The sequence below is a fragment of the Hyperolius riggenbachi genome, chromosome 2, assembly GCF_040937935.1.
Source record: "Hyperolius riggenbachi isolate aHypRig1 chromosome 2, aHypRig1.pri, whole genome shotgun sequence".
Taxonomy (NCBI): Eukaryota; Metazoa; Chordata; class Amphibia; order Anura; family Hyperoliidae; genus Hyperolius; species Hyperolius riggenbachi.
Window position 1 is genome coordinate 272117789 of NC_090647.1, and position 26075 is coordinate 272143863.

General features: G+C 45.8%; 1 protein-coding gene across 5 annotated transcripts in view; it reads right to left on the reverse strand.

Annotated features, from left to right (window-relative positions):
* Window positions 1-26075, reverse strand: part of SSC4D (scavenger receptor cysteine rich family member with 4 domains) — a 198904-nt gene that overhangs the window by 17951 nt on the left and 154878 nt on the right. For all 5 annotated transcript variants that reach the window (XM_068268683.1, XM_068268679.1, XM_068268680.1 and 2 more), the window contains 2 exons: window positions 25591-25896; window positions 9556-9627 (listed from right to left, as the gene is read on the reverse strand). In XM_068268683.1, the coding sequence (XP_068124784.1) occupies window positions 9556-9627; window positions 25591-25896 (378 nt within the window). The remainder of the gene's footprint in view (window positions 1-9555; window positions 9628-25590; window positions 25897-26075) is intronic.

Below are 26075 nucleotides of genomic sequence, written 5' to 3' on the forward strand. Positions count from 1 at the left end.
CACCGCTCACCCACCACTGTATAGCATTGTGCTCTGTGTCGCTGCTGGGAATAGTAGTACACCGCTCACCCACCACTGTATAGCATTGTGCTCTGTGTCGCTGCTGGGAACAGTAGTACACCGCTCACCCACCACTGTATAGCATTGTGCTCTGTGTCGCTGCTGGGAATAGTAGTACACCGCTCACCCACCACTGTATAGCATTGTGCTCTGTGTCGCTGCTGGGAACAGTAGTACACCGCTCACCCACCACTGTATAGCATTGTGCTCTGTGTCGCTGCTGGGAATAGTAGTACACCGCTCACCCACCACTGTATAGCATTGTGCTCTGTGTCGCTGCTGGGAACAGTAGTACACCGCTCACCCACCACTGTATAGCATTGTGCTCTGTGTCGCTGCTGGGAATAGTAGTACACCGCTCACCCACCACTGTATAGCATTGTGCTCTGTGTCGCTGCTGGGAATAGTAGTACACCGCTCACCCACCACTGTATAGCATTGTGCTCTGTGTCGCTGCTGGGAATAGTAGTACACCGCTCACCCACCACTATATAGCATTTCTGTACTGCCACTGTACTGCTGCCAGTCAGCGTGTTCTTTAAGGATAAGTGAAATGAAGAAGAAATCCTGTGAAAGAGGGAGGGGCAAGGGAAGAGCTGTTTCCCCTGACGGTTCACGTACAGGCCACAGTGGAGCACCGAAGAAAACCCACTCAATACCGCCCATGTTGTCCAGGAAATCAACCCTCACAAATCCAAAAGAACAGGACCAGATAATTAATTGGATGACCTCTCAAGCGTCCAGCAGTGGGTTAAGCAGCACCAGCACATCACGCACGAGGTCCGAGTCCTCAGCCAGTTACAAGGAGCCAGTGGGCACAAAGCTGACACAACCGGCAGCGACACCACGCACACAACTGCCAAATAACCAGTCCGAAGAATTTCCTCAGGACACAATGGGGTATTCGCAAGAGCTATTCCCAGCCCAACAAACTTCCACCTTTCAAAGGTCAATGGAACAGCCAGAAATGTTGTGCCCAGATTCACAACCATTTACTGTGGGAAATACACCGCGCACTGAAATGCAAGGCGAGTCCGAGGACTTTGAAACCCAAATCCCAGAGCAAGTTGGGCAGGAGGGGTTTCAATTGCAGGAGGTCGGCCGAGAAGATCTGGAAGACGACGTTGGAGTGAGCTGCGCAGAGGTTGTTCTGGGGAGCTCTACTCCACGGCGGCGGCCCACAATCACATATGACGAGTTTGAGGAGATGGAAGAGGAGGGGTTGGACAATGTGGACACAGACCCAGATTTTGTATGTGAAGGAGAACATCGCCGTCGTAGCAGCACAGATGAGTCTGTTGAAGAACCCACTGCTGCACGAGTTCGCCTTGTGCCACAAGGTAGGCGGCGCGAAATTTCAGGCACCACAAGCGTGGAAGTTCAAGTGAGACGCAAAAGAGGCGCAAACAGAAATCGCCAGCAAGGCAGGTGCTCCAAAGTCTGGCCTTACTTTGAAGACTGCAGTGAGGATGGTACCATGGTGATTTGCAAGGTGTGCAAGACCCGCCTGAGCAGGGGGAAAAATATTAACAACCTCTCCACCACCAGCATGACCCGCCACATGGTATCCAAACATCCCACTCTGTGGGCAAACGCGGCAGGACAGGGTACCAGCAACACTGCCTCCCTTGGGGTCACCAGACTCACCACCAGACCCTCCTTAGCAGCAGCAGTAGCCCAGCCATTGCGTGGTTCACAACAACATTCACAAACATCAGACGACGCTGACACTGTCACTTCCTGGAATAGTGCTCTTGAGGTCTCCCAGTCTTCATCAAACACAACAACCAACAGCCCTTCAGTGTGCAGCCCTACGGTTCAGTTGTCTGTCTCGGAGATGTTTGAGCGCAAGAGGAAATTGCCAGCAAATGACCCCCGGGCCGTGGCACTAACAGCCAGCATAGCCAAGCTTCTGGCCTGCGAAATGCTGCCATATCAAGTGGTGGAGACAAACAGCTTCAAGGGCATGATGTCAGTGGCCATCCCACGTTACGTGGTTCCCAGCCGCTACCACTTTGCGCGCTCTGCAGTGCCTGAGTTGCATGAGCACGTGGTCAGCAAAATAACCCGAAGCTTGAAGAATGCCGTTGCCTGCAATGTTCACCTCACCACTGACACCTGGACGAGTGCGTTCGGCCAGGGTCGATACATCTCCCTTACCGCGCACTGGGTGAACCTTGTGGAGCCTGGCAGCGATTCTTCACCTGCTACGGCGCGGGTGTTGCCCACGCCGCAAACAGCTGCACCGCCATCCCTCCCACTGGATAACAACAGCAGCACCTACCTCTCTGACTCCTTCTCCTCCAACGCATCTCAAAGCTGTACCTCATCCGGAAACGCTAACCCAGCAGCAGTAGGATCGTAGAAGCAGTGCAGCACAGCTGTTGGCATGCGTCAGCAAGCGTTGCTGAAGCTGATCTGCCTTGGGGATAAGCAGCACACAGGGGAGGAAATTTGGAGGGGAATAAAAGAACAGACGGATTTGTGGCTGGCACCGCTGGACCTGAAACCGGGCATGGTTGTGTGTGATAATGGGAGTAATCTCATTCGAGCTTTAAGGTTGGCTAAGCTGACACACATCCCTTGCCTGGCGCACGTGATGAACCTAGTAGTTCAGCGGTTCCTGAGGACATACCCAGGCGTGGCCGATCTTCCGTTGAAGGTGCGACAAGTGGCCAAACATTGTAGAAATTCCAGTACTGCTTCGGGGGCACTCGCCAAGATGCAGGAGCGCTTCAATCTCCCCCACCATCGCTTGCTGTGTGATGTCCCTACGCGCTGGAATTCTACGCTGCACATGCTAGCCCGCTTTTGCGAGCAGAAGAGTGCAGTGGTCCAGTACATGACGGCGCAGTACCGAGGCGCATCCGGACAGCTGCCAAGCTTCTGTGGATCCGATTGGGCCAACATGTTGGACCTCTGCCAAGTCCTCCAAAATTTTGAGCAATCCACGTTGCTTGTGAGCAGTGACAACTCTTCAGTCAGCATTACCATACCACTGCTGTGTTTACTGAAGAAGTCAATGTTAAAAAATCAAGGAAACAGCTGTCATGATGCAACTGGGGGAATCTGAAGGAGAAAACGATCAGCGTGATGATACCAACATCAGGCCATCTGCCTCAGGAAACGCTGGCCCCAGCAGCTATGACGAAGAAGAGGAGGAGGAACAGCTGGAGTTGGAGCAGGAATTTCATGCCACCACTGACGAGGGCCAGAGCGGTGCACGTTGGACTTCCACAATTCAGCGCGAATGGTCAGCAGACCAGGAAGAAGGTGACGACTATGATGCATCACAACTATCACAACACTCACAAGAGGATGATGAGGATTCTGGCAGGACTCTGGAACACATGGCTCAATTCATGCTAGACTGCATTGAACGTGACCCATGCATTGTGCGCATTCTGGACAACACCAATTACTGGGTTTATACCCTTCTGGATCCACGGTACAAACACAATGTTCCAAAACTGCTTGAAGAAAGAGTCAGACAGGTCAAAATGGAAGAATACCAGCAGGCCCTTGTGGAGACTTTAGAGAGGAGATTGACATCCTCCCCCTCCTCTAGCCAGTTGTACGCCGACAGACTGACTTCCGCAAACCCAGGACGACCAGGAGGGCAGCAAACAACACAAGCCGCAGCTAGTGCCCAAAAGGGAATGGTATCAGCAGTGTCCTTGGAGTGGGAAAATTTTCTGACACCCATGCAGCAGTCCACAGAACAGCAAGCGTGCAGATCCACCTCCAACACCGATCGCCTGGAGAAGATGGTCAAGGACTACATGTCAGATGGCGTAGCTGTGTTGAACAATCCATCTGCACCCTTCAACTATTGGGTATCGAAGCTAGACACCTGGCACGAACTGGCAATGTACGCAATAGAGGTGCTGGCTTGCCCGGCAGCCAGCGTTATGTCGGAACGCTGTTTCAGTGCTGCCGGAGGCATCGTCACAGATCAGCGTATCCGCCTCTCCACAGAAAATGCAGACCGTCTGACTCAAATTAAAATGAATCAATCCTGGATTGGAAACGACTACGCAACACTCCCGGACCCCAACCAAGTAACATGAACAATGAACATCTGTGATGGGTTAGCGTTTCCGGTCCCTGTTTATTGAACCTCTCATCTGTATTACATTTATGACTGCATGGCGACAAAATGCATTGCTATCCGCATGCTTCTTGTCCTCATGCAAGGCCTGGGTTGCGCCTCAAAGCGTGGCCTTCTCCTCCTGCGCCTCCTCCTGTTCCATCACGTGTGCTGCTGCTGGGTTAGCGTTGCCGGTCCCTTTTTACGGAACCTCTTATCTGTATTACATTTATGACTGCATGGCGACAAAATGCATTGCTATCTGCACGCTTCTTGTCCTCATGCAAGGCCTGGGTTGTTGTGTCTCAAAGCGTGGCCTTCTCCTCCTGCGCCGCCCTCCTTCTTTTCCATCACGTGTGCTGCTGCTGGGTTAGCGTTACCGGTCCCTTTTCCTGGAACCTCTTATCTGTATTACATTTATGACTGCATGGCGACAAAAAGCATGTTACCTGTGCAAAGAAAAATGACATTTTCCGCATTTAAAAGACATTTTTTCCTTTGAAACTTTACAATCAATTTTCTCAAAACCTATAAGCTCTTTTTCAAATATTTTTTTCCTCTTGTACCCACTCCCAAGGTGCACATACCCTGCAAATTTGGGGTATGTAGCATGTAAGGAAGCTTTACAAAGCACGAAAGTTCGGGTCCCCATTGACTTCCATTATGTTCGGAGTTCGGCGCGAACACCCGAACATCGCGGCCATGTTCGGCGAACGTTCGCGAACCCGAACATCCAGGTGTTCGCCCAACACTACCTATAACGTCCCCTAAACGCAACGTCCTGGTGTGTAACTAGCCTAAAGCAATAAAATCCTATGGGGCATTTCATACCTACTGCGGTGCGATGCGAAGTATCCGATCTGACGTGACGACAACAGCACGTTATCGGCAAACACCTGTGGCGACGTGTGATTACCGAAAGTCATGTAAGTCAATGGTGCCGCGGATATTTTAAACCGTTTTGCATTTGCATCACGCATGTGTGGATGCGTATTTTTTCAATAGACTTCCATGCAATTCTTAATTCAGCCACAGGAAGTGAGCGCTAGAGAGCTTCACTTATAGTTTGGCTTGCGGCCAGACGTGAGATTAGCGCACATTGCCGCAGTAATCTCCAAAGCCTATTTTTAACATAACGGTGTGATTCGATCATCTGATCGCAGCGCACCTATAAAGCAGGTTTCTGGTGTGGAACCGATGTAACTCGATTTATCCTTGTGTTCTGCCCTGGCTGAGAGGAATCGACCAGACACTGACTCAATGTGAATATCAAGAATTTATTTGTGACCTAACAATGGTCAACTGGTAACTTCCTCAACCAGTAATAACTCTCAACACATATATAAACTCTCTTCACAATACAAAGTAAAAAAAATCTTCTCCTCTTCAGAGCCGGTACACCGGCAAGAAGCTGCGGAATAAAACGTGAGATTACTGTAAGGATTCCTCCTGTGGCGTGTTCTGTCCATTGCGGTGGAGCCGCAAACGGACAGTTCTGGCTGGTCAGCCTGCATTCGGTTGTGCATTCACAGTGAGTCACATTTGTCATTTGCAATTGCTCTGCAGTTCCGGGCAGCTCAGAATGCTGTCATCATTCCACCAATGGCTTGCTGCAGCGGAACTGCAGCCAGATAGCCCTGGATTTCCTGCATGCATGATTACCATTCAGCTGTGTGGAAATTTGCATGCTTGCATCCAGTGGCTGATGCCAGCATAAAAGTCTGCCTCCCCTGTTAGACCCCGACCTGTCATAGTTTCAGCTCTGTCTAAGCTGTTACTGGGTCCATTGATACTGTGTAATATGTGTAATATATTCCTAGTCTTGTTACTTTCTAGTTCAGTTAACTTGTGGAGCTACGATTATACATTTCCCTCGGATACATAGATACGTACTCCTTCTAGTGCAGAGATTTTGTATTGTTCCAGATCTAGCTAGTCGTCCTTGCTTATGTTATATATTGGTTCATCGCCAATATATACATATTCTAGTCAGCGTTTGTTATTTTCTTTGTATTTGTGCTACGGTGATATATCAGTGCCGCTGATATATACGTACTCAAACTGTTGCTATCCTGTGTTCAGCTAGTCAGTTTTTAGCACGTTTCGGTAGGTTGCACTTAGCCTGATCACCCGTGCTTAGCTAGCCTAGTCCTGTCCTTGCAAGGTAGGCATTGCTGATGTTGCTATTGGTTACCTCACTCTTGTCTTTTTGAATGCTTGCTGTCACTGAGGCAGTGACTAGATTAGCAAGCATTTATTCTGTCAGCCTCTGTCCTCCTAGTCCTGTCCTTGCGAGGTAACCATTGCTGCAGTTGCTATTGGCTACCTCACTCCAGTCTGTCTTGTATCTGTCTGAATGTTTGCTATTGCAAAAGCAGCGCAACATCGCACTGCGCTACCATTGCGTCTTATCAGAAGCCCAGAGCTGCAGTTGCTCTGGGCAGCCTGTGTAGCCTCTTCCATTATCCAGCTCTTAGCCTTGTTGTGCTGGGTGGTCAGAAAGTATGACCCCCAAGCATTACAGTTACGTATACACTTCTTACATATAGTTTTGAGCTACAACAGATCTTTCTTTTACAATCTCCAACGACCACTCAATACAACACTTTTCATCACAGTACCATATGCTGAGATATAGGGTCTTGAATAAGAACAGGTCTGCTGAGCAACTTCAGTTCTATACAGTCTCAGTCCCTTGATACCAAGTCCAAGCTATATTGCTCAGCAAAACCTTAAAGAGAACCTGAGGTGGTTTCTAATAATCCTAATAGCACATAGAGGCTGGGTCTGCATATAATGCCCAGCCTCTGTTGCTATACTGATCCCTCCTAGGACCCCCCTGCGCTCTGCTGTACCCCCATAAATCACACAGCCGTGCTAGCGACACGCATCATGTCACAGTCGGCTGTTTTCCTTTGCCAGTGTGAGTCTCGCCGCTCCCCCGCCTCCTCCATAACGACACTGTCTGCCCGCATCCCTTCCCTCCCCGCTGATTGGAGGGAAGAGACATGGGCAGGGATCGGCGCTATGGAGGAGGCATGGGAGCAGCGAGACTGACACTGGCAAAGGCAAACAGCTGGCTGCGACACGCTGCGTGTCACTAGCACGGCTGTGTGATTTATGGAGGCACAGCAGAGTGCAGGGGGGTCCTGGGGGGATCAGTATAGTAACAGAGGCTGGACATTATATGCAGACCCAACCTCTGTGTGCTATTAGGATTATTAGAACCCACCTCAAGTTCTCTTTAAAAAGGGGGGGAAGGTAAAGTTCTTCTTTAATATGGCACTGGTACAGCTCTTACTTTTCTTTAGTTGGTTTAAGGCACTGGAATACTTTCCACACTTTTGACTCAGAGGATTTCTCAAACTCTATTTTCATGTACTGTGGCCCCAGAATAATAAAATAACCAAATAAAATAAAAATAATGAAATTAATGGATAATGGGTAAAATAAATAAAAAGAAACAAAATAAACAAAGAAAATAAATGCACCCAGGAACAGCACCAATATCTCCCTCTGTATTAAAGAGGATCTGTAACGTCAAAAGATCCCCTGGGGGGTACTCACCTCGGGTGGGGGAAGCCTCCGGATCCTAATGAGGCTTCCCACGCCATCCTCCGTCCCTCAGGGGTCTCGCTGCAGCCCTCCGAGAAAGATGACGTCAATATTTACCTTCCTGGCTCCTGCGCAGGCGCTCTGACGGCTGTCGGCTCCGAACTACACGGAAATACCCGATCGCCGTCGGGTCTGCTCTACTGCGCAGGCGCAAGTTTCCGGCGCCTGCGCAGTAGAGCGGAACCGACTGAGATCGGGTATTTCCGTGTAGTTCGGAGCCGAGAGCAGCCACAGCGCCCCCGCTGGAGCCTGCAAAGGTAAATATTGAACTGACAGTCAGGTCTGTCGCCGGCTGTTCGGAGGGCTGCAGCGAGACCCCCGTGAGACAGAGGAGGGCGTGAGAAGCCTCATTAGGATCCGGAGGCTTCCCCCACCAGAGGTGAGTACCCCCCAGGGGATCTTTTTGACGTTACAGAGTCTCTTTAAGATCACTCTCTCTTTAAGCTGTTAAAGGCAGCTCCAACTTGTGCAATTGAAATACTTGAATCACTGACTCTGTTTTACTCCTTTCATCTCTCAGATGCTGTTTTCCTTTGCACTGTAGTTTTTTTTAGTGTCACAGGATGCAGGATGACTCCAACACAGATCCTCTCTTTTTTCTGCTGACAGGTTAACATAACTTGTTTGTTTAACTGACAGCTTCCTCTCACTCTCTCCTGCAGAAATTCTTGCACTTAAGTAGAACAGATATCACTTTAAGATTCACTTCAATATTTTTCTGTTATATATTCCAGTGACTGCTGCGGGCTGACAGGCAAAATGTCTCTTTATCACAATCACCACTTGCGGCTGAGCTAGATATCAAATTGGGGACTTGACAGAGGCCCTTCACTCTCTCTAGGTGGCACAGTTCTCTCACACTTGCTGTAACTTGGGTACAGTCTGTTTCTTTAGATAATACAAGACTCGGTTGCAGAAATGACTGTTTATCACCACAAGGTTACTGTTTCTTTAAGGTTATATCCAGCAGGCAGATCCTAATCTCAACACGTTCATCAGAGGATAAATTCAGTATGTTGTGGTTAACTGTACCTTTCTCTCAGATAACCCACGCTGAATTATGGCTCCTTTCTGTAGCACAGTCGCAATACATATACTCATCTGTCTCACAGTGTCTCTCTCTTTCTCTGTGCACTTCACGGATCTGGCCTGCTGTCTCTTTAGTACTTTTCCGTGGCCCCCTGGTATCTGTCCTCTCTGGCTACTCTCTTCTCCTGGCTGTGTCTGGATAGCTGCCGCCGGGCCCCCGCTATGCCTAATGGGGTGGCTGCTACGGTCTGGGCCTCTCTGCCCCCCTTGCTCACCGCCGCCTGACTGACTGAAATCCTATGAGGAGAACTGATTTAAACCAGTTCCCTCTGCCTGTGTCTCGCGCCTCTGTGACTTCTCTCACTCTGCTTGTATGGCGCTTCTGGAAGGTTCCCCGCTTTATGTACTCAGCCTAGCAACCGCAAGTGCATGCGACTATGCTCGCTTAGGCCTCTGTCTATGCGCCGTTCTGGTTCCACAATGCTAACTTCAAAGCGAATTTTAGCCTAACATACTAATTATACATTACACATGTTAAATACATTTCCACATTACACTCTCCTCTCTTAAAGGGCTACACCGGTCTGAAGCTGTTGATTATACAATCTATCTCTCAGTTTATTTATGAAGCATATTTAAAGGACCACTACAGCGAAAAAAAAGAAAGACTACAGTGAAAAAAAGGAAGCAGTCAAAGGCTTCTGGGAAGCACTTTCTATATATAATTTGAATATAAATAAAAAGTGTTTGCATCAACTTACGTAGACCATCCTTCAAAGATGTTGAAGATGTTTTTGGGGACTGACCCTTGTTACTTGGTGTTGGTAATATTTCTAAAAGATAAAAGTAACACAGTGCCAAAATATTAGTTATTATTAAATGGTACATTCCAAACTCTCTGCTTTTAAAAAAATTACATATAAGTAGAGTTTCATTTTAAAGCTCTACAGGTGGCAAGGATGTTAGAAGACAATTCAGAAATAAGGCCATAAATAGTTTTTTTTACAACAAAGAAGATAGGCAGGGACATAGAGAGCTGGCTGCAGGAAATGGACCACACGTTGGAGTGTGTTTTTCTTGCTACCACATCAGTGTGCTCTAAGCAGAAAGTTCAGAACCCCAATGGTTGCTCAAAAGATAATGAAGCGCTTGGCAATACTTGACAGTGGTTTATTGCTGAAATGTTGCATCACATCAATCCATCATGAATATATGCAGATACAAAAAAGATGATACTTATTGTGCTCAGCAGTTAGGGGGTGACTGGAATGGCAATGGGCGCCGCTGGGTGCATGGCCTGATGGCCGTTTCACTTGGATAAGCTTCTTCCTAGGCTCTAATGTGCACAAATGTGCTGGCTACGTGCAGGATTAATAAGCATCCCACACAGGGGGCGCTTCCAGTGTGTAAATCCCTCCCCTATATCTCTGTATAAGATACAAAGTGATCATTAACTTCCAAGGGGCCCATAGCGTCTATCCGCAGGATCCATTGCGCTTCTAACCTGAGAAGTAGTCTGCGTCTGTCACCTTTACTTTCATTCTCACTCCCTCTATCACTTGGTTTGCTTCCATCACTTGGTTTGCTTCCATCACTTGGTTTGCTTGGTTTGCTTCCATCACTTGGTTTGCAAGCAACCTCTTTATGTATTTAATTGACAATAATGGATATGCATAATATTTGCATCTTATGTGACTTCACCTCGCCTGTATAGTTCCTTCCTGCATTGCCGCTATTAGCTAATTCAGCCCAGCTATGAGAGGTCCCGCTTAGCTATCATGCCCACTTTGGGCGTTGCCTTAGCGGCATTGCAGTGGGCTCCTGATTGGTGTTTGAGTGGAAGTTACATCATTTCTGACGTGACTGGGTATTCCTGCCCTGCTCAGTGTTCTTTGTATCCTATATGGAGAGATAGGGGTGGGATTTACACCCCCCTTGTGTGGGACACTTATTAACCCTGCACGTAACCAGCACATTTGTGCACATTAGATCCTTGGATGAAACTTATCCAAGTGAAATGGTCGTCAGGCCATACACCCAATGGTGCCCACCGCCAGTCACCCCCTAACTGCTTAGCACGATAAGTATCATCTTTTTTGTATCTGCATATATTCATGATGGATTGATGTGATGCAACATTTCAGCAATAAATCACTGTCAAGTAGTGCCAAGCGCTTCTTTTTCTTTTGAATAGTTTTTTTTAGACTGACAATGGACAAGCCACCACTTTCTCCCTGCCTTTCCTAATTTTTTATTCTCATGCCTCTGGACTGCTTGGTAAGGACTAGAACCCCAGCAGTCTAGGACACATCCCCTCTCATAGTGCTGTATGCAGGCACTGCACATGAAGCTCTGGATGCAGTAATCCTTTTGTATGTATTGTAGGTGTTTGCTAGTTGGATAATTAGTTATGTTTCATTTGTTGGGCATGTGTTATTCACTTGAGTATTGGTTTTACACTTGTGTATAGTGCACTATTCACAATAAACATTATTTGTCATTGTATTTTGGTGTTTGGTCCTCACTCCTCTGTTTGCTGTTCATCCCTAAAACAATAACACAACACAATCAGCAAACATATAATGGCAAGTAACTTAGCAACACGTGAGCTGTGTGAATATTACAGTACCAGCAGGCAGTTACGATACCAACAGTGACAAATAACAGTCCAGTCAGTCCAGTAGAGATGATCAATTAGATGTACAGAAATTCACCTGGAGGAGAATTCATGGACAGATATGTCGTCTGATTAGATAATTGATTCGTAGGTATCTGACTGGTAGATATGAACATGTGATCAAGTCTTATATCTGAGGCTGCAACTTTCATATTAGTTACCGGAAGGAATCAACCACATTGCTGTTCATGAATTTTCTTTGAAAAGAATTTCTGCAGAATAAGCTGACTATCCCTATAGAACTGTGGATAATTTAAGTGAAAAATACACAATGGTTGGCAGCAATGAAATACATAGAATACATAGAGTCAATACATAGAATCAAGAGAGTAACAAGAACCCAGGAACCCCCCCTCCCACAAAATTGTCATGGGGCCTCTGAAATGTAAACTCTCTCACAGCTGCAACACCCTCCCCACACACACACACACGCAGGGAGCGGTGAGATATTTATCTGCATGCCAGTGCTGCGGGGCTCCCCTGTGCTTCCCAGGAACCTCTGCTTTATGCTGCCATCTTCTGGCTCCCAATCATGTGACTCGCATCAGACATGTGATCAGGAGCAAATGGGAGCAGAGTATGTGCAGCTGTAAAGCATGGAGGAGACCTGCAGAACTGGAGCAGGTAAATATGCCTCCACTCCCTGCCCTGCTCTGCATGTGGGTAGGGAGAGGGAGGAGTGAGCCTCCACATCCCTGACTCCTCCCGCAATTGCGGGCTTTGCTAGGGCTACTGTTACACCCCTGCATAGAATACATGCAATACTAGGCAAACTGGACTTATATCAGCTTAAGATCCTTGGCTGTATCAGAAACACTTAGCAAAAGATGGCAGCAACTTCATTGGTATCCTTAATTTCCCTGGCGTTATGATTATTTCCAGACTTAGAGTCTAAAAGCCATGCAATTTTTTTTACAAGCTTTTAGACCCCAAAAACAAGAGAAAAAAATATACCACAGAGAGATCTGCAGCAGCTTCTGCATATAACTCACTCAGGCCCGCGATTACCGCTCTGAGCTGTGGTTTTCCATCCTGAGTCTGACTCGAGATTACCGATAAGGAGGTTAAAGTTATTGGGAATCTAGATTTAAAAGAAGCCAGATACTTACCTAAGTAGAATGAAGGCTCTGGGTCCTAATGAGCCTTCCCTCTCCTCTCCCGATGCCCTAGCAGCGCTAGCTTCCCTGTTTGAATCCCCCGCCGCAGGGTACTTCGAAAGTCTTCGGGAGCTGAGTCCTCCCAAAGACAGGGGGCTCCATACTGTGCACGCGAGAGTGCACGAAAGAGGCGTTCTCGTGTGCGCAGTATGGAGCTGCCTGTCTTCGGGAGAACTCGGCTCCCGAAGACTTCTGAAGCCTCCCTTCGGCCACGGAGACAGCAGCATTTGACTGAGTTGGTTAAATGCTGCTACTTGGGGACCTTCGCTGGAACAAGCATCGGGAGAGGAGAGGGAAGGCTTATTAGGCTCAAGAGCCTTCCCTCTCCTTAGGTAACCATCTGGCTTTTTTATCTCAGATCCCAATGAGTTTAAGTGGGAAAAGTGAGCAGCCACAGAGATGATGAAAAAATTGTCATGAGGCAGAATATCTAAATGTTTTTGGCAACATTTAATTCACACAAATAAAGTCTAGCAGCTGGCTGTTTGCCTCTACCTCCTGCCCTGGCCTGAAACTTAAAGGACAACTGAAGCGAAAGGGATATGGAGGTTGCCATATTTATTTGCTTTTAAGCAATACCAGTTGCCTGGCTATCCTTCTGTTCTTCTGCCTCTAATACTTTTAGCCATAGACTCTGAACAAGAATGCAGCAGATCAGGTGTTTCTGACATTATTGTTAATTCTATCAAGAATGGCTGAATGCTTTTTTCTGGTGTAATTCAGACACTACTGCAGCCAAATAGACCAGCAGGGCTGTCAGGCAACTGGTATTGCCTAAAAGGAAATAAATATGGCAGCCTCCATATTCTTCTCACTTCAGTTGTTCTATAAGCAGAAGCAAACCTAGATGGTGAAAACATAATTTCTGCATGATTTTTTTTATTGCTCTAGGAAATGCCACCATTCAGTCTAGCCACAGCTGTAGTCTCATGTGTCTGGATTTGTCTGGAATGGGCATTGGCGATGGTGTGAAATTCTGAATCTCTTAGAAGGCGGCATACCTAGAAGGACAGTACCTAGGCCTGGCACTGGCAGAAACTACATGGGGTAATGCAGGAAGGGAATAAGGGTGTAGGTTTGGCTGCAGTATTTTTTCACACATAAGTATAGGGTACTGGGAAAAAACACAAAGACAACGGGAGCCCAAATTGTGCAGTATATCACAGGTAGATGGATAAATAAAGTGTTTGAAAAGGGAATACTCACAAAGGTGGGTTGCACACGTGGCAACCGACCACTTCAAGCAGGTGGAGTGTCTTATACCTGACTCCACTCAGGTAAGCCAGTGATCCTGGAGGCGGTCGCTCTCTTGGTAAAGAACCTCATGCACTCTAAAATCATGAGGTGGTGTGGATTCCACCTCAAGTTTGGTGCATGGGACTCCCCTCACTGTAACGTGGAGGGGAGTATGACACAGAAGGGAGTGAAGAGGCACCCAATGGAGTATAAAAGTCTAAGACTCTAAGTGAGTTGTCGTCTATGAGGTAAGCCACCTCAACCTTTTAGTTTTTAGTGTTTTTAACTCTTTTATACTCCATTGGGCACCTCTTTACTCCCTTCTATTCACACATAAGTACAGATATGACAAGAGGAGTGGAGACATTGCAAAAAGGTCAGAGGAGAAAGTGTCATTGGGACAAACAACTCATTATTATGACTCACTTAATGTTAAGAAGCTGTTATTCCAGATTGCTGAGGACAAGCCAGATTCCTGATGTTCTTCATTAGCAAATGGAGGCTGGCTGTTTTTCAAAATATGAACGACTTAACATCTGATTCTAAGTAATTCCACATTTTTAGAAGAATCTGCCTGCTTTGGCTTTAATACAAATATGCTCTGAGTATAATAAAGACTAAATTGAGCAATCTTATAATTATGTAAATCTCTGACATTTGGATTTCAGTTGCTCAGTTACGAAATATGAAACACTGTACATTTATACATTCCATTTATCTTTACACAGTAGACCTTGCTCAACACTAAATCATTTTTGTTATTTGATTTCAAGCCCTTTATAATGGAGAATATATCACTGTAATCTTTCAGAATAGCCAATATATAACTAATATACTGTAGAGCTTATATTGTATAGTGATCACAATAGACAAATAGTAAGATAAAACCCCCATGAAAGGAAGACCATGACCTCATCAGTTATCAGAATGGTAGATACCTTGAAAGATAAACTTTATCAAAAAATAGTAGTAGGGAGAAAAATTAAATCAATACATTGCAAGGTGAGACATTAAGAAAATAGAAGAAAGATTAATTAATGATTGATATTTGCCATGTAATTCGTTAATGCCGTTTGATCCACATTGAAGTATGTCATCAACTTTACTACTGGCAGACAGGAAAAAAACTATACAGCACCAACTGTCATTATCTATAACCATACCCACTAACAAGGTAACTTATTTCCACTACACGCAGATTCTGGATGCAGAAAACGGACTCCAATGAATGCCTATGGGAAATCTGCATCAGCAAAATCGCATTTAGTGGAAACAGGCCCATAGACATTCATTGGAGTCAGTTTTTCTGCATTTAGAATCTGCATATAGTGGAAACAGGCCCCAAAAGGTTGTGTTTTTTTTATTGATATACATATGCACAGAGGGAGACACTGGTCCCTTGCAGTTGGAAACAGCTATTCTTTCCCACAATGCAACAAGGTTCACAGACAGGAAATTGTCAGGACTTAGGTCCTAGCATCACACTTTGAGAGGGATTTCACCACAATATCAGCCATACAGACACCCCCCCCCCTTATGATCTGCTTGAGAAAAGGTAAAGATTTCTCTTGGAAAAGGGGGTATCAGCTACCGGTTTGGGGAAAGTTCAATCCTTGTTTAAATTTCCTCTTTATCAGCGACTTCTATTTTCCCAGCAGGTTCGATCACTTTGATTAAATCTGCTGGGAATTTATAGCACACGGTACTAAAAAATCGAAAATTATTTAAAAAACTGTCAGTTGCACCGAATGAAACACCATTGATCGGGGCAGTTGAGGAACAGTGGTAGATTGACAGCCCATAGCATTGAACTGCACTGAACAGTGCATGTGGCGGTTTGATAGATTTACATTAGATTTCATGCTGAAATCTATTGGAAAACTATGTGCAGTGTGTGGACTGGCTGTGCTTCATATGCACGTGAAAAACAAAGTAACAAAGCTGAAATAATCATAATCCTTGCAATCTATTGAGTAAAAATACAAAATCACTGAGTTTTTTCCAACAAAAGTGGAATTTCTTTTTTAAAGTGGACCTGAACTCTTGCACAGGACAGAAGGAAAATATAGAGAAATGCACCTTACATGTATTTAGAGAGTTAAGCCTGTCTAATTCCGCCTTATCTGTGACTAAGCACAAGTTGTAAATTGACCACTCCTTTGTGTCAGCTGACTGCCATGGCAGAAAAGCTCATTTAACTACTACACGACCGCGTCACGCCGATGGCGGTTCTTATGCTGTTGGGTATCTTTTAGAGCAGAGAGAAAGTTCAGAGTTCAGGTCCGCTTTAACCACTTGAGGACCCACCCTTTACCCCCCCTTAACGACCAGCGCTGTTGTTGCTGATCTGTGCTGGGTGGGCTCTCCAGCCCCCAGCACAGATCAGCGTGCAGGCAGAGCGACCAGATCGCCCCCCTTTTTTCCCCACTAGGGGGATGATGTGCTGGGGGGGTCTGATCGCTCCTGCCTGCGGGTGTTGCGGGGGGGGGGGCACCTCAAAGCCCCCCTCCGCGGCGAAATCCTCCCCCTCCCTCTCCTACCTGGCCCCCCTGGTGTTCCGGGCTGCACAGGACGCTATCCGTCCTGTGCAGCCAGTGACAGGACGTCCCCTGTCACATGGCGGCGATCCCCGGCCGCTGATTGGCCGGGGATCGCCGATCTGCCTTACGGCGCTGCTGCGCAGCAGCGCCGTACAAATGTAAACAAAGCGGATTATTTCCGCTTGTGTTTACATTAAGCCTGCGAGCCGCCATCGGCGGCCCGCAGGCTATTCACGGAGCCCCCCGGCGTGAATTGACTGATTAATCAGCCTGCAGCTGGCGACGCAATACTGCGTCGCTGGTCCTGCAGCTGCCACTTTGCCGACGCGCGTTATGAGTGCGCGGTCGGCAAGTGGTTAAAGAAAAGCAGCTACATGGAGGGTCCTTTGCCTCTTTTTCCAAATATCATATTCCACAGATGTTATGCTTCACTTTTGGTTTCAGTACTTGACTTATATGGAACGAACATGGAATTTTAGCATTTGATCTGTACACATATTCAGAATCAGTAACTCCATTGTTTAAAAGCACATATTCAGCACAGCAGGCGGGCAAGTAGAATTTATATAAGGGTATCAGCAAAAATAGTTTCCTTATTATTCTCAGTTCAGGGTTAACCCCTATCTGTGTGTACAGTGAGAACAGTCATGCAACATTCAACCCCTTCTCTGTGCACTGCCATGCAGGCTTCAATAGAGTGACCAGATTTTTGTAGGCTCAACCTGGGACGGGGTGAATTGGGGGGGGGCGTCGAAAAATAGGGGGGCGCCACGCCGAACAATTTGGTGTCTGCAGCGCGTGCGAAAAATGGGCGTGGTCATGACATTCTATGGGCGGAGCTAACAGAATGATGCAACAGCGAGGCATAAGAAAGCAGTGTTTACGCCGTGATGTGGTCAAACGTGGATTCACATCATAGGTGTGCAGAAACTGTGTGATGCTATTTAATAGTATGCCATAACCGCAAAGCAGCAAACACAGCCAACTATGACCATTAAATAATAAATGCAGCAACAGTTACCCCAGACACCACAAAATAAAGGCAATGGGCAACATTTCAGCACAAAATAATCGCATTGCGGGCAAACATGTCAGCATAAAATAAACGCAATGGGGGCAAACATGTCAGTACAAAATAAACGCACTGCGGGCAAACATGTCAGTACAAAATAAACGCACTGCGGGCAAACATGTCAGTACAAAATAAACGCACTGCGGGCAAACATGTCAGTACAAGATAAACGCACTGCGGGCAAACATGTCAGTACAAGATAAACGCACTGCGGGCAAACATGTCAGTACAAGATAAACGCACTGCGGGCAAACATGTCAGTACAAGATAAACGCACTGCGGACAAACATGTCAGTACAAGATAAACGCACTGCGGGCAAACATGTCAGTACAAAATACACGCAATGCGGCCAAACATGTCAGTACAAGATAAACGCACTGCGGGCAAACATGTCAGTACAAAATACACGCAATGCGGCCAAACATGTCAGTACAAGATAAAAGCACTGCGGGCAAACATGTCAGTACAAAATACACGCAATGCGGCCAAACACTTCACCTGCAAGAAAAGGCATTTACTCACCTGGCAGAAGACGTCCCCTCACGCAGCCGGCCTCTGGTGCCTCAGGTGCAGCTCCCCCTGGCCTGGACGATTCAATCTCCCGCTCAGCCTCTCACAGGCAGAGCAGGGCTACGGCAAGATGGCGTCCGGAGGCGGAGCCCTGTACTGGAGACAAATAGTCTCCAATACAGGGCTCCGCCTCCGGATGCCATCTTCCCGTAGCCCTGCTCTGCCTGTGCCTGCCGGAGGAGAACATTGCAGGCTGGAGCGGGACTGCGGGGAATGAACTAGCGCAGCGTCTAGTAGACGCTGCGGCTAGTTCATTGTACGGTGGCCAGAGTCCCGAGGCCGGGACGTCCCGCTGCTAAAAGCGGGACGTTTCCCGGGACCTCATGCAGCCTGGGACAGCGCCCCCCAAAGGCGGGACGCGTCCCGGGTAAAGCGGGACATATGGTCACCGTAGCTTCAATCCTTTCTCTGTGTGTACATCCATGAAAAATGTACTCCCTTCTCTGTGTGTACAGCTATGAAAAATGCACTCCCTTCTCTGCACTCCCTTCTCTGTGTGTACATCCATGAAAAATGCATTCCCTTTCTCTGCACTCCCTTCTCTGTGTGTACATCCATGAAAAATTCACTCCCTTCTCTGTGTCTACAGCCATAAAAAATGCACTCGCTTTTCTGTGTGTACATCCATGAAAAATGCACTCCCTTCTCTGTGTATACATCCATGAAAAATGCATTCCCTTTCTCTGCACTCCCTTCTCTGTGTGTACATCCATGAAAAATGCATTCCCTTTCTCTGCACTCCCTTCTCTGTGTGTACATCCATGAAAAATGCACTCCCTTCTCTGTGTCTACAGCCATGAAAAATGCACTCGCTTTTCTGTGTGTACAGCCATGAAAAATGCACTCCCTTCTCTGTGTCTACAGCCATGAAAAATGCACTCGCTTCTCTGTGTGTACAGCCATGAAAAATGCACTCACTTTTCTGTGTCTATAGCCGTGAAAAATGCACTCCCTTCTCTGTGTGTACAGCCATGAAAAATGCACTACCTTCTCTGTGTCTACAGCCGTGAAAAATGCACTCCCTTCTCTGTGTGTACAGCCGTGAATATTACAGTTAGACTTACCGGTAACTGTATTTCTAGACGTCATACGGGACACTGGAGATGTGGCTCCGCCCATCCAATCAGTGGAAACCACCTGAAAGAGTAAAAAGAGTATTAATAGCCCCCACCCTCCCCTGGCTCCTCAGTGTAATGCAAGTAACTTCCAACTAAAACACAGAGAAGAGGAGAGGAAATAAGACACCTCAAAAGAAGTGTAACCCATAAACCCCCAATCCAATAGCCGTAAGAGAGTGCGACAGGAATAGAGGTGGGTTGGTGTCCCGTATGACGTCTAGAAATACAGTTACCGGTAAGTCTAACTGTAATATTCTCTAGCCGTCATACGGGACACTGGAGATGATAAACAAGTAGTCTGAAAAGACATAACTAGGGAGGGCCACAACCCTGGAGCACTACTCTGCCAAAACAACACCGTACTATGCATAGGTCCACAGAACCTTATGGGCAGTAAATTCCCATGCAGAACAGTTCTGCCACACAACCGCACTGGCCCTCAGAGCAGGATTGTCAACTCTGCTCTCCCTCTCTACAAGATTTTCAATCTCCACAGCCAGCATAGATAAAGTGCCGGCCTGTATATCAGACCAATTCGAAACAGGTTTGCAGACCAATTCGAAAGAGGCTCAAAGTTAAAATCAAACCAGACGAAGTCAAAACCGATAGAAAGTCATAATCGAAAGACTGAAAGTCATAATCGAAAGACTGAAAGTCATAATCGAAAGACTGAAAGTCATAATCGAAAGACTGAAAGTCATAATCGAAAGACTGAAAGTCATAATCGAAAGACTGAAAGTCATAATCAAAAGACTGAAAGTCATAATCAAAAGACTGAAAGTCATAATCGAAAGACTGAAAGTCATAATCGAAAGACTGAAAGTCATAATCGAAAGACTGAAAGTCAAAATCGAAAGACTGAAAGTCAAAATCGAAAGACTGAAAGTCAAAATCGAAAGACTGAAAGTCAAAATCGAAACAGACTAGAAGTCAAAATCGAAACAGATTGAAAGTCATAATCGAAAGACTGAAAGTCAAAATCGAAACAGACTCGAAGTCACAATCGAAAGACTCGAAGTCATAATCGAAAGACTGAAAGTCATAATCGAAAGACTGAAAGTCAAAATCGAAAGACTGAAAGTCAAAATCGAAAGACTGAAAGTCAAAATCGAAAGACTGAAAGTCAAAATCGAAACAGACTAGAAGTCAAAATCGAAACAGATTGAAAGTCATAATCGAAAGACTGAAAGTCAAAATCGAAACAGACTCGAAGTCACAATCGAAAGACTCGAAGTCATAATCGAAAGACTGAAAGTCATAATCGAAAGACTGAAAGTCAAAATCGAAACAGACTCGAAGTCACAGTCGAAAGACTCGAAGTCAAAATCGAAAGACTGAAAGTCATAATCGAAAGACTGAAAGTCAAAATCGAAAGACTGAAAGTCATAATCGAAAGACTGAAAGTCATAATCGAAAGACTGAAAGTCATAATCGAAACAGACTAGAAGTTAAAATCGAAACAGACTGAAAGTCATAATCGAAAGACTGAAAGTCAAAATCGAAACAGACTCGAAGTCATAATCGAAAGACTCGAAGTCATAATCGAAAGACTGTAAGTCAAAATCGAAACCAGACTCGAAGTCAGAATCGAAAGACTCGAAGTCATAATCGAAAGACTCGAAGTCATAATCGAAAGACTCGAAGTCATAATCGAAAGACTCGAAGTCATAATCGAAAGACTCGAAGTCATAATCGAAAGACTCGAAGTCATAATCGAAAGACTGTAAGTCAAAATCGAAACTAGACTCGAAGTCATAATCGAAAGACTCGAAGTCAGAATCGAAAGACTCGAAGTCATAATCGAAAGACTCGAAGTCATAATCGAAAGACTGTAAGTCAAAAACGAAAGACTGAAAGTCATAATCGAAAGACTGAAAGTCAAAATCGAAACAGACTGAAAGTCATAATCGAAAGACTGTAAGTCAAAATCGAAACAGACTCGAAGTCATAATCGAAAGACTCGAAGTCATAATCGAAAGACTCGAAGTCATAATCGAAAGACTCGAAGTCATAATCGAAAGACTCGAAGTCATAATCGAAAGACTGTAAGTCAAAAACGAAAGACTGAAAGTCATAATCGAAAGACTGAAAGTCAAAATCGAAAGACTGAAAGTCAAAATCGAAAGACTGTAAGTCAAAATCGAAACAGACTCGAAGTCATAATCGAAAGACTCGAAGTCATAATCGAAAGACTCGAAGTCATAATCGAAAGACTCGAAGTCATAATCGAAAGACTCGAAGTCATAATCGAAAGACTCGAAGTCATAATCGAAAGACTCGAAGTCATAATCGAAAGACTCGAAGTCATAATCGAAAGACTCGAAGTCATAATCGAAAGACTCGAAGTCATAATCGAAAGACTCGAAGTCATAATCGAAAGACTCGAAGTCATAATCGAAAGACTCGAAGTCATAATCGAAAGACTCGAAGTCATAATCGAAAGACTCGAAGTCATAATCGAAAGACTCGAAGTCATAATCGAAAGACTCGAAGTCATAATCGAAAGACTCGAAGTCATAATCGAAAGACTCGAAGTCATAATCGAAAGACTCGAAGTCATAATCGAAGGACTCGAAGTCATAATCGAAAGACTCGAAGTCATAATCGAAAGACTCGAAGTCATAATCGAAAGACTCGAAGTCATAATCGAAAGACTCGAAGTCATAATCGAAAGACTCGAAGTCATAATCGAAAGACTCGAAGTCATAATCGAAAGAGACAAAGACATAATCGAAAGAGACAAAGTCATAATCGCAACATACTAAAAATCATAATCACAACATACTAAAAGTCATAATCGCAACATACTGAAAGTCATAACGTACTGACAGTTATAATCGAAACCGACTGAAAGTCGTAATCGCAACAGATTCGAAGTCAAATTCGAAACAAGGGACTCCCTGAAAACTAACCAGAGATTCATTTCTTGAAAGTTTCCATTACTCCTTAATTGTCAATCACCATCGCTTCAGTGCAGGTTTGACAAATCATCATGTTCTAATATTGGGGAAGCCAATTGCTGCCCCACCTGCTGCTTAACATTCACAGTTAGATCACATGGACACAGAGGATAGGTGAAAAGAAAAAAAAAATATATACAGGGAAAATCACTCTCTAATACTAAACATATGAGTGCACATCCCTGTAAAATGTTAGTTCTGCATCTAGCATAGGAAACAAATGATTCCTTAAAACTGCTCAGGGCTTTCCTTACTCATCTCGTTATAATACTGGGGAAGCTTAATGTTGCAATAGCAAATTTTCGTTTTTGGCTTCTCCAAACATTATCCTATACCTCCCCCGCTTTTACTTTCAGCTTGCTATGATATAGATAGCGGGAAAGGATAAAACACAGGTGAAATCACACTCTAAACTGCATAATATGAGTGTATATCCCTGCAAAAAAGCGCTATCAGTGCACACACCTCATCTGCTGGAACAGACAAGGAAGCCTCATGCCTGTTATCCCATCTCTCCAGCATGGTCAATGCACTCACCTCTGCTGCTGGAACAGACTGGGAAGCCTCTTGCCTGTGATCCCATCTCTCCAGTATGGTCAATGCAGTCACCTCTGCTGCTGGAACAGACTGGGAAGCCTCTTGCCTGTGATCCCATCTTTCCAGCATGGGGGAGAACAACAGGAGCAGTTCCATTTCTTATGCTGCCTAGTTCTCCTATATTAGACTCCCCCACCAGCGCCAGCTTCCCAACCATCGCTTGTGGCCCAGGGATTTCCTGCATGCGCAGTGCTGCCATGCCAAGCAGCTGGGGGAGAGTCCCACGATCCTTGCCCGCACAAATGCATACGGAGGGCAGAGGGATCGACATCCGAACACCGCGTTCGGCAGAAAACCGGGTGCATAAAGAGACGCCACTTAGCGCTCACAACGATCACCCAACACCCGGTCTCTCTTGGCCTCACCACCTAGTGAAGCTAAAAAATAATAAAAACTAAGGGAGCTACTCCTCTTCGGTGTTTCCGGGACGGAAACCAAATTAAACTGAGGAGCCAGGGGAGGGTGGGGGCTATTAATACTCTTTTTACTCTTTCAGGTGGTTTCCACTGATTGGATGGGCGGAGCCACATCTCCAGTGTCCCGTATGACGGCTAGAGAAACATGCACTCCCTTCTCTGTGTATACAGCCATGAAACATGCTCTCCCTTCTCTCTGTGTACAGCCACAAAAATGCACTCCCTTCTCTGTGTGTACAGCCATGAAACATGCACTCCCTTATCTGTGTGTACAGCCAGCCATAAAAAATGCACTCCCTTCTCTGTGTGTACAGCCATGCAGAGTTAAACCCCTTCTCTGTGTGTACATCCTGTACATCCATGCTGAGGTCTACCATTTCTCTGTGTGTACAGTCATGCAGAGGTTTACCATTTCTCTGTGTGTACAGTCATGCAGAGGTTTACCATTTCTCTGTGTGTACAGTCATGCTGAGGTCTACGATTTCTCTGTATGTACAGCCATGCAGATGTCAACCATTTCTCAGTGTGTACAGCCTTGCAGAGTTAAACCCCTTCTCTGTGTACGGCCATGCTGAGGTCTACCATTTCTCTGTGTGTACGGCCATGCTATGCATAGTAAGGAAGATAAACCGCTCTACCCGCAGAGCTGGGCAGTGCTGGAACCTGGAAGCTTGATTCCAAACAATACTGAAGAGAACACAGGTGGTCCGCACTTGTCCACTTGTAGGTATAAACTTAATTAAGGACATATCCAGCATCTTTATTCAGGATGTATCCAGCATCACAAAGACTAGCCTTGCAGAGTTATACCCCTTCTTTGTGTGTACAGCCATGCAGATGTCTACCATTTCTCAGTGTGAATAGCCTTGCAGAGTTAAACCCCTTCTTTGTGTGTACAGCCATGCAGATGTCTACCATTTCTCAGTGTGAATAGCCTTGTAGAGTTAAACCCCTTCTCTGTGTGTACAGCCATGCTGAGGTCTACCATTTCTCTGTGTGTGCGGCCATGCACAGTTCATCCGCTTCTCTGAATGTAGTGTCAAGCAGAGTTCAATCTTTGAACAGAATTCAACTTCTTCTCTGTCTGTTGAGCCACTCAAAGTTTATATGTACAAATTCCTTTCACTTAATTCCTTCCATTTGCAAACATATTAACCCTTTCTTTTACTGCATCCCGTAGCCACTTCTGTCTGTAAAGCCACCCTAGACATAATCACTACTGTGATTTAACTAGCATTTCCTCTGCCAATATATAGCCATGGTGATTGTTTACAAACAAGCTTCCTCCTAGTACAGTTCTACAGTTTTCAAGCAAATAGCAAGTGAGAAGGCACTCATAAAATGTTTTCTCTAAGGCCCGGTTCACACTTGCGGTTTTGCAAAAACCGCACCGGATGTCCGGACCGCACCGGAGCCGGATCGGACCTGAACCGTACGGTTCCTGTCCGGATCCGGTCCGGTTGCATACGGTTTCCGTGCGGTATGAACACGGTTGCGGTCCGGATCCGGATTCTTAAAGAGATAACAACCTGTATAAAAACAAAAAAAAATGTTGGGGTCTGGGAGGTCAGCAGAAGGGGGACCTGTGGAATCAGGCCCTCCGCTGTTTAGCACTCACCTCCACCTCCAACATGCTGCCAACATCTCCAGCTCGTGCTGCTCCACTCCAAAATGGTTGCCCATGTGTCCCCGATACAATATCGCCGCAACAATCCTCATAGGAAGTGGGGTAGAACATCCGGATTTTTTGCCAGTGTGTTGTGCGCTCTCCGGTTCTCATTGGTTTCCATTGGCCGGATGGTGCAGTCCGGCTCCGCCCCGGATACGGCTGCCGGAGGAGCCGGACCAAAAAATAGCGCATGTTGGAACGGACACCGGAGTCCGGATCCGGTCCGGCTCCGGTCCGGACGAAACGGACACATGTGAACCCTGGCATAGACTTACATTGCTATGCCGTGCGTCCGTTTCGTCCGGCCAGCATGCGGTGCGGCTCCGGCACGGCTATTCCGGATAGCCACCGCTAATGTGAACCGGGCCTTACTCTAAAATTGATTCAGTATTACTACGCATTACGTTTTTATTCATATTTTTACTTTGTAAAGGCTTTGTGTTATTACATAGCACATAGTAACTAAAATATGTCACATGAAACAGGTTATGGTATGAAGACTACTGTCTTTAATTGATCTATCTGCATAATCAAGCTATTATTATTTTATACATGAAGATGAAGTTGGCTTCCTACGGTAATTGTTTGCTATAAAGGTAGAGTACCTACCTTTTAATCAGTTTTACCCAATACAGGCTGAAATTAGTCCTGAAAATTATTTTGGTGCACATTGTCTCAGTCCATGCATTGCACATTCATCATTTACAAATTGCATAATGAAGCATATATCATAGCTGTATATTTGATCATTTTACATTACAGACCAGAACCAAACCTTTTTACCATTGCAGGTGACAGCGACATCCTCATAGTGATAGCAGTTATGAATTCCCCATCCGAGGCTCCTGCATTGGCTCAGTGCTGCTTCTCTTCCTTTGCAGTCCACATTATCTAAATGAATTGGCCCTGTTCCTTGGCCAAATAACAGCCGGTTTGGTACAGAAATAGCATGGCCACATCCCAACTGTCGACAAACCACATTTGCATCTACAATGTCCCAGTCATCATCACATACTGTTCCCCATGTTCCATTATAGAGAACTTCAACTCTCCCCTGGCAGCGTGTCTCCCCATTCACTAAACGTATTTCTGCAAGAAGAATAAAGAAGTATAAACAGCTAGTCTTACATCACATCCCTATAGCTACTTCATGCTATAAAATCATATAAAGGACAACTCAAGAGAGAAGAATATGGAGGTTGCCATATTTATTTCCTTTTAAACAATACCAGTTGCCTAACAGCCCTGCTGATCTATTTGGCTGCAGT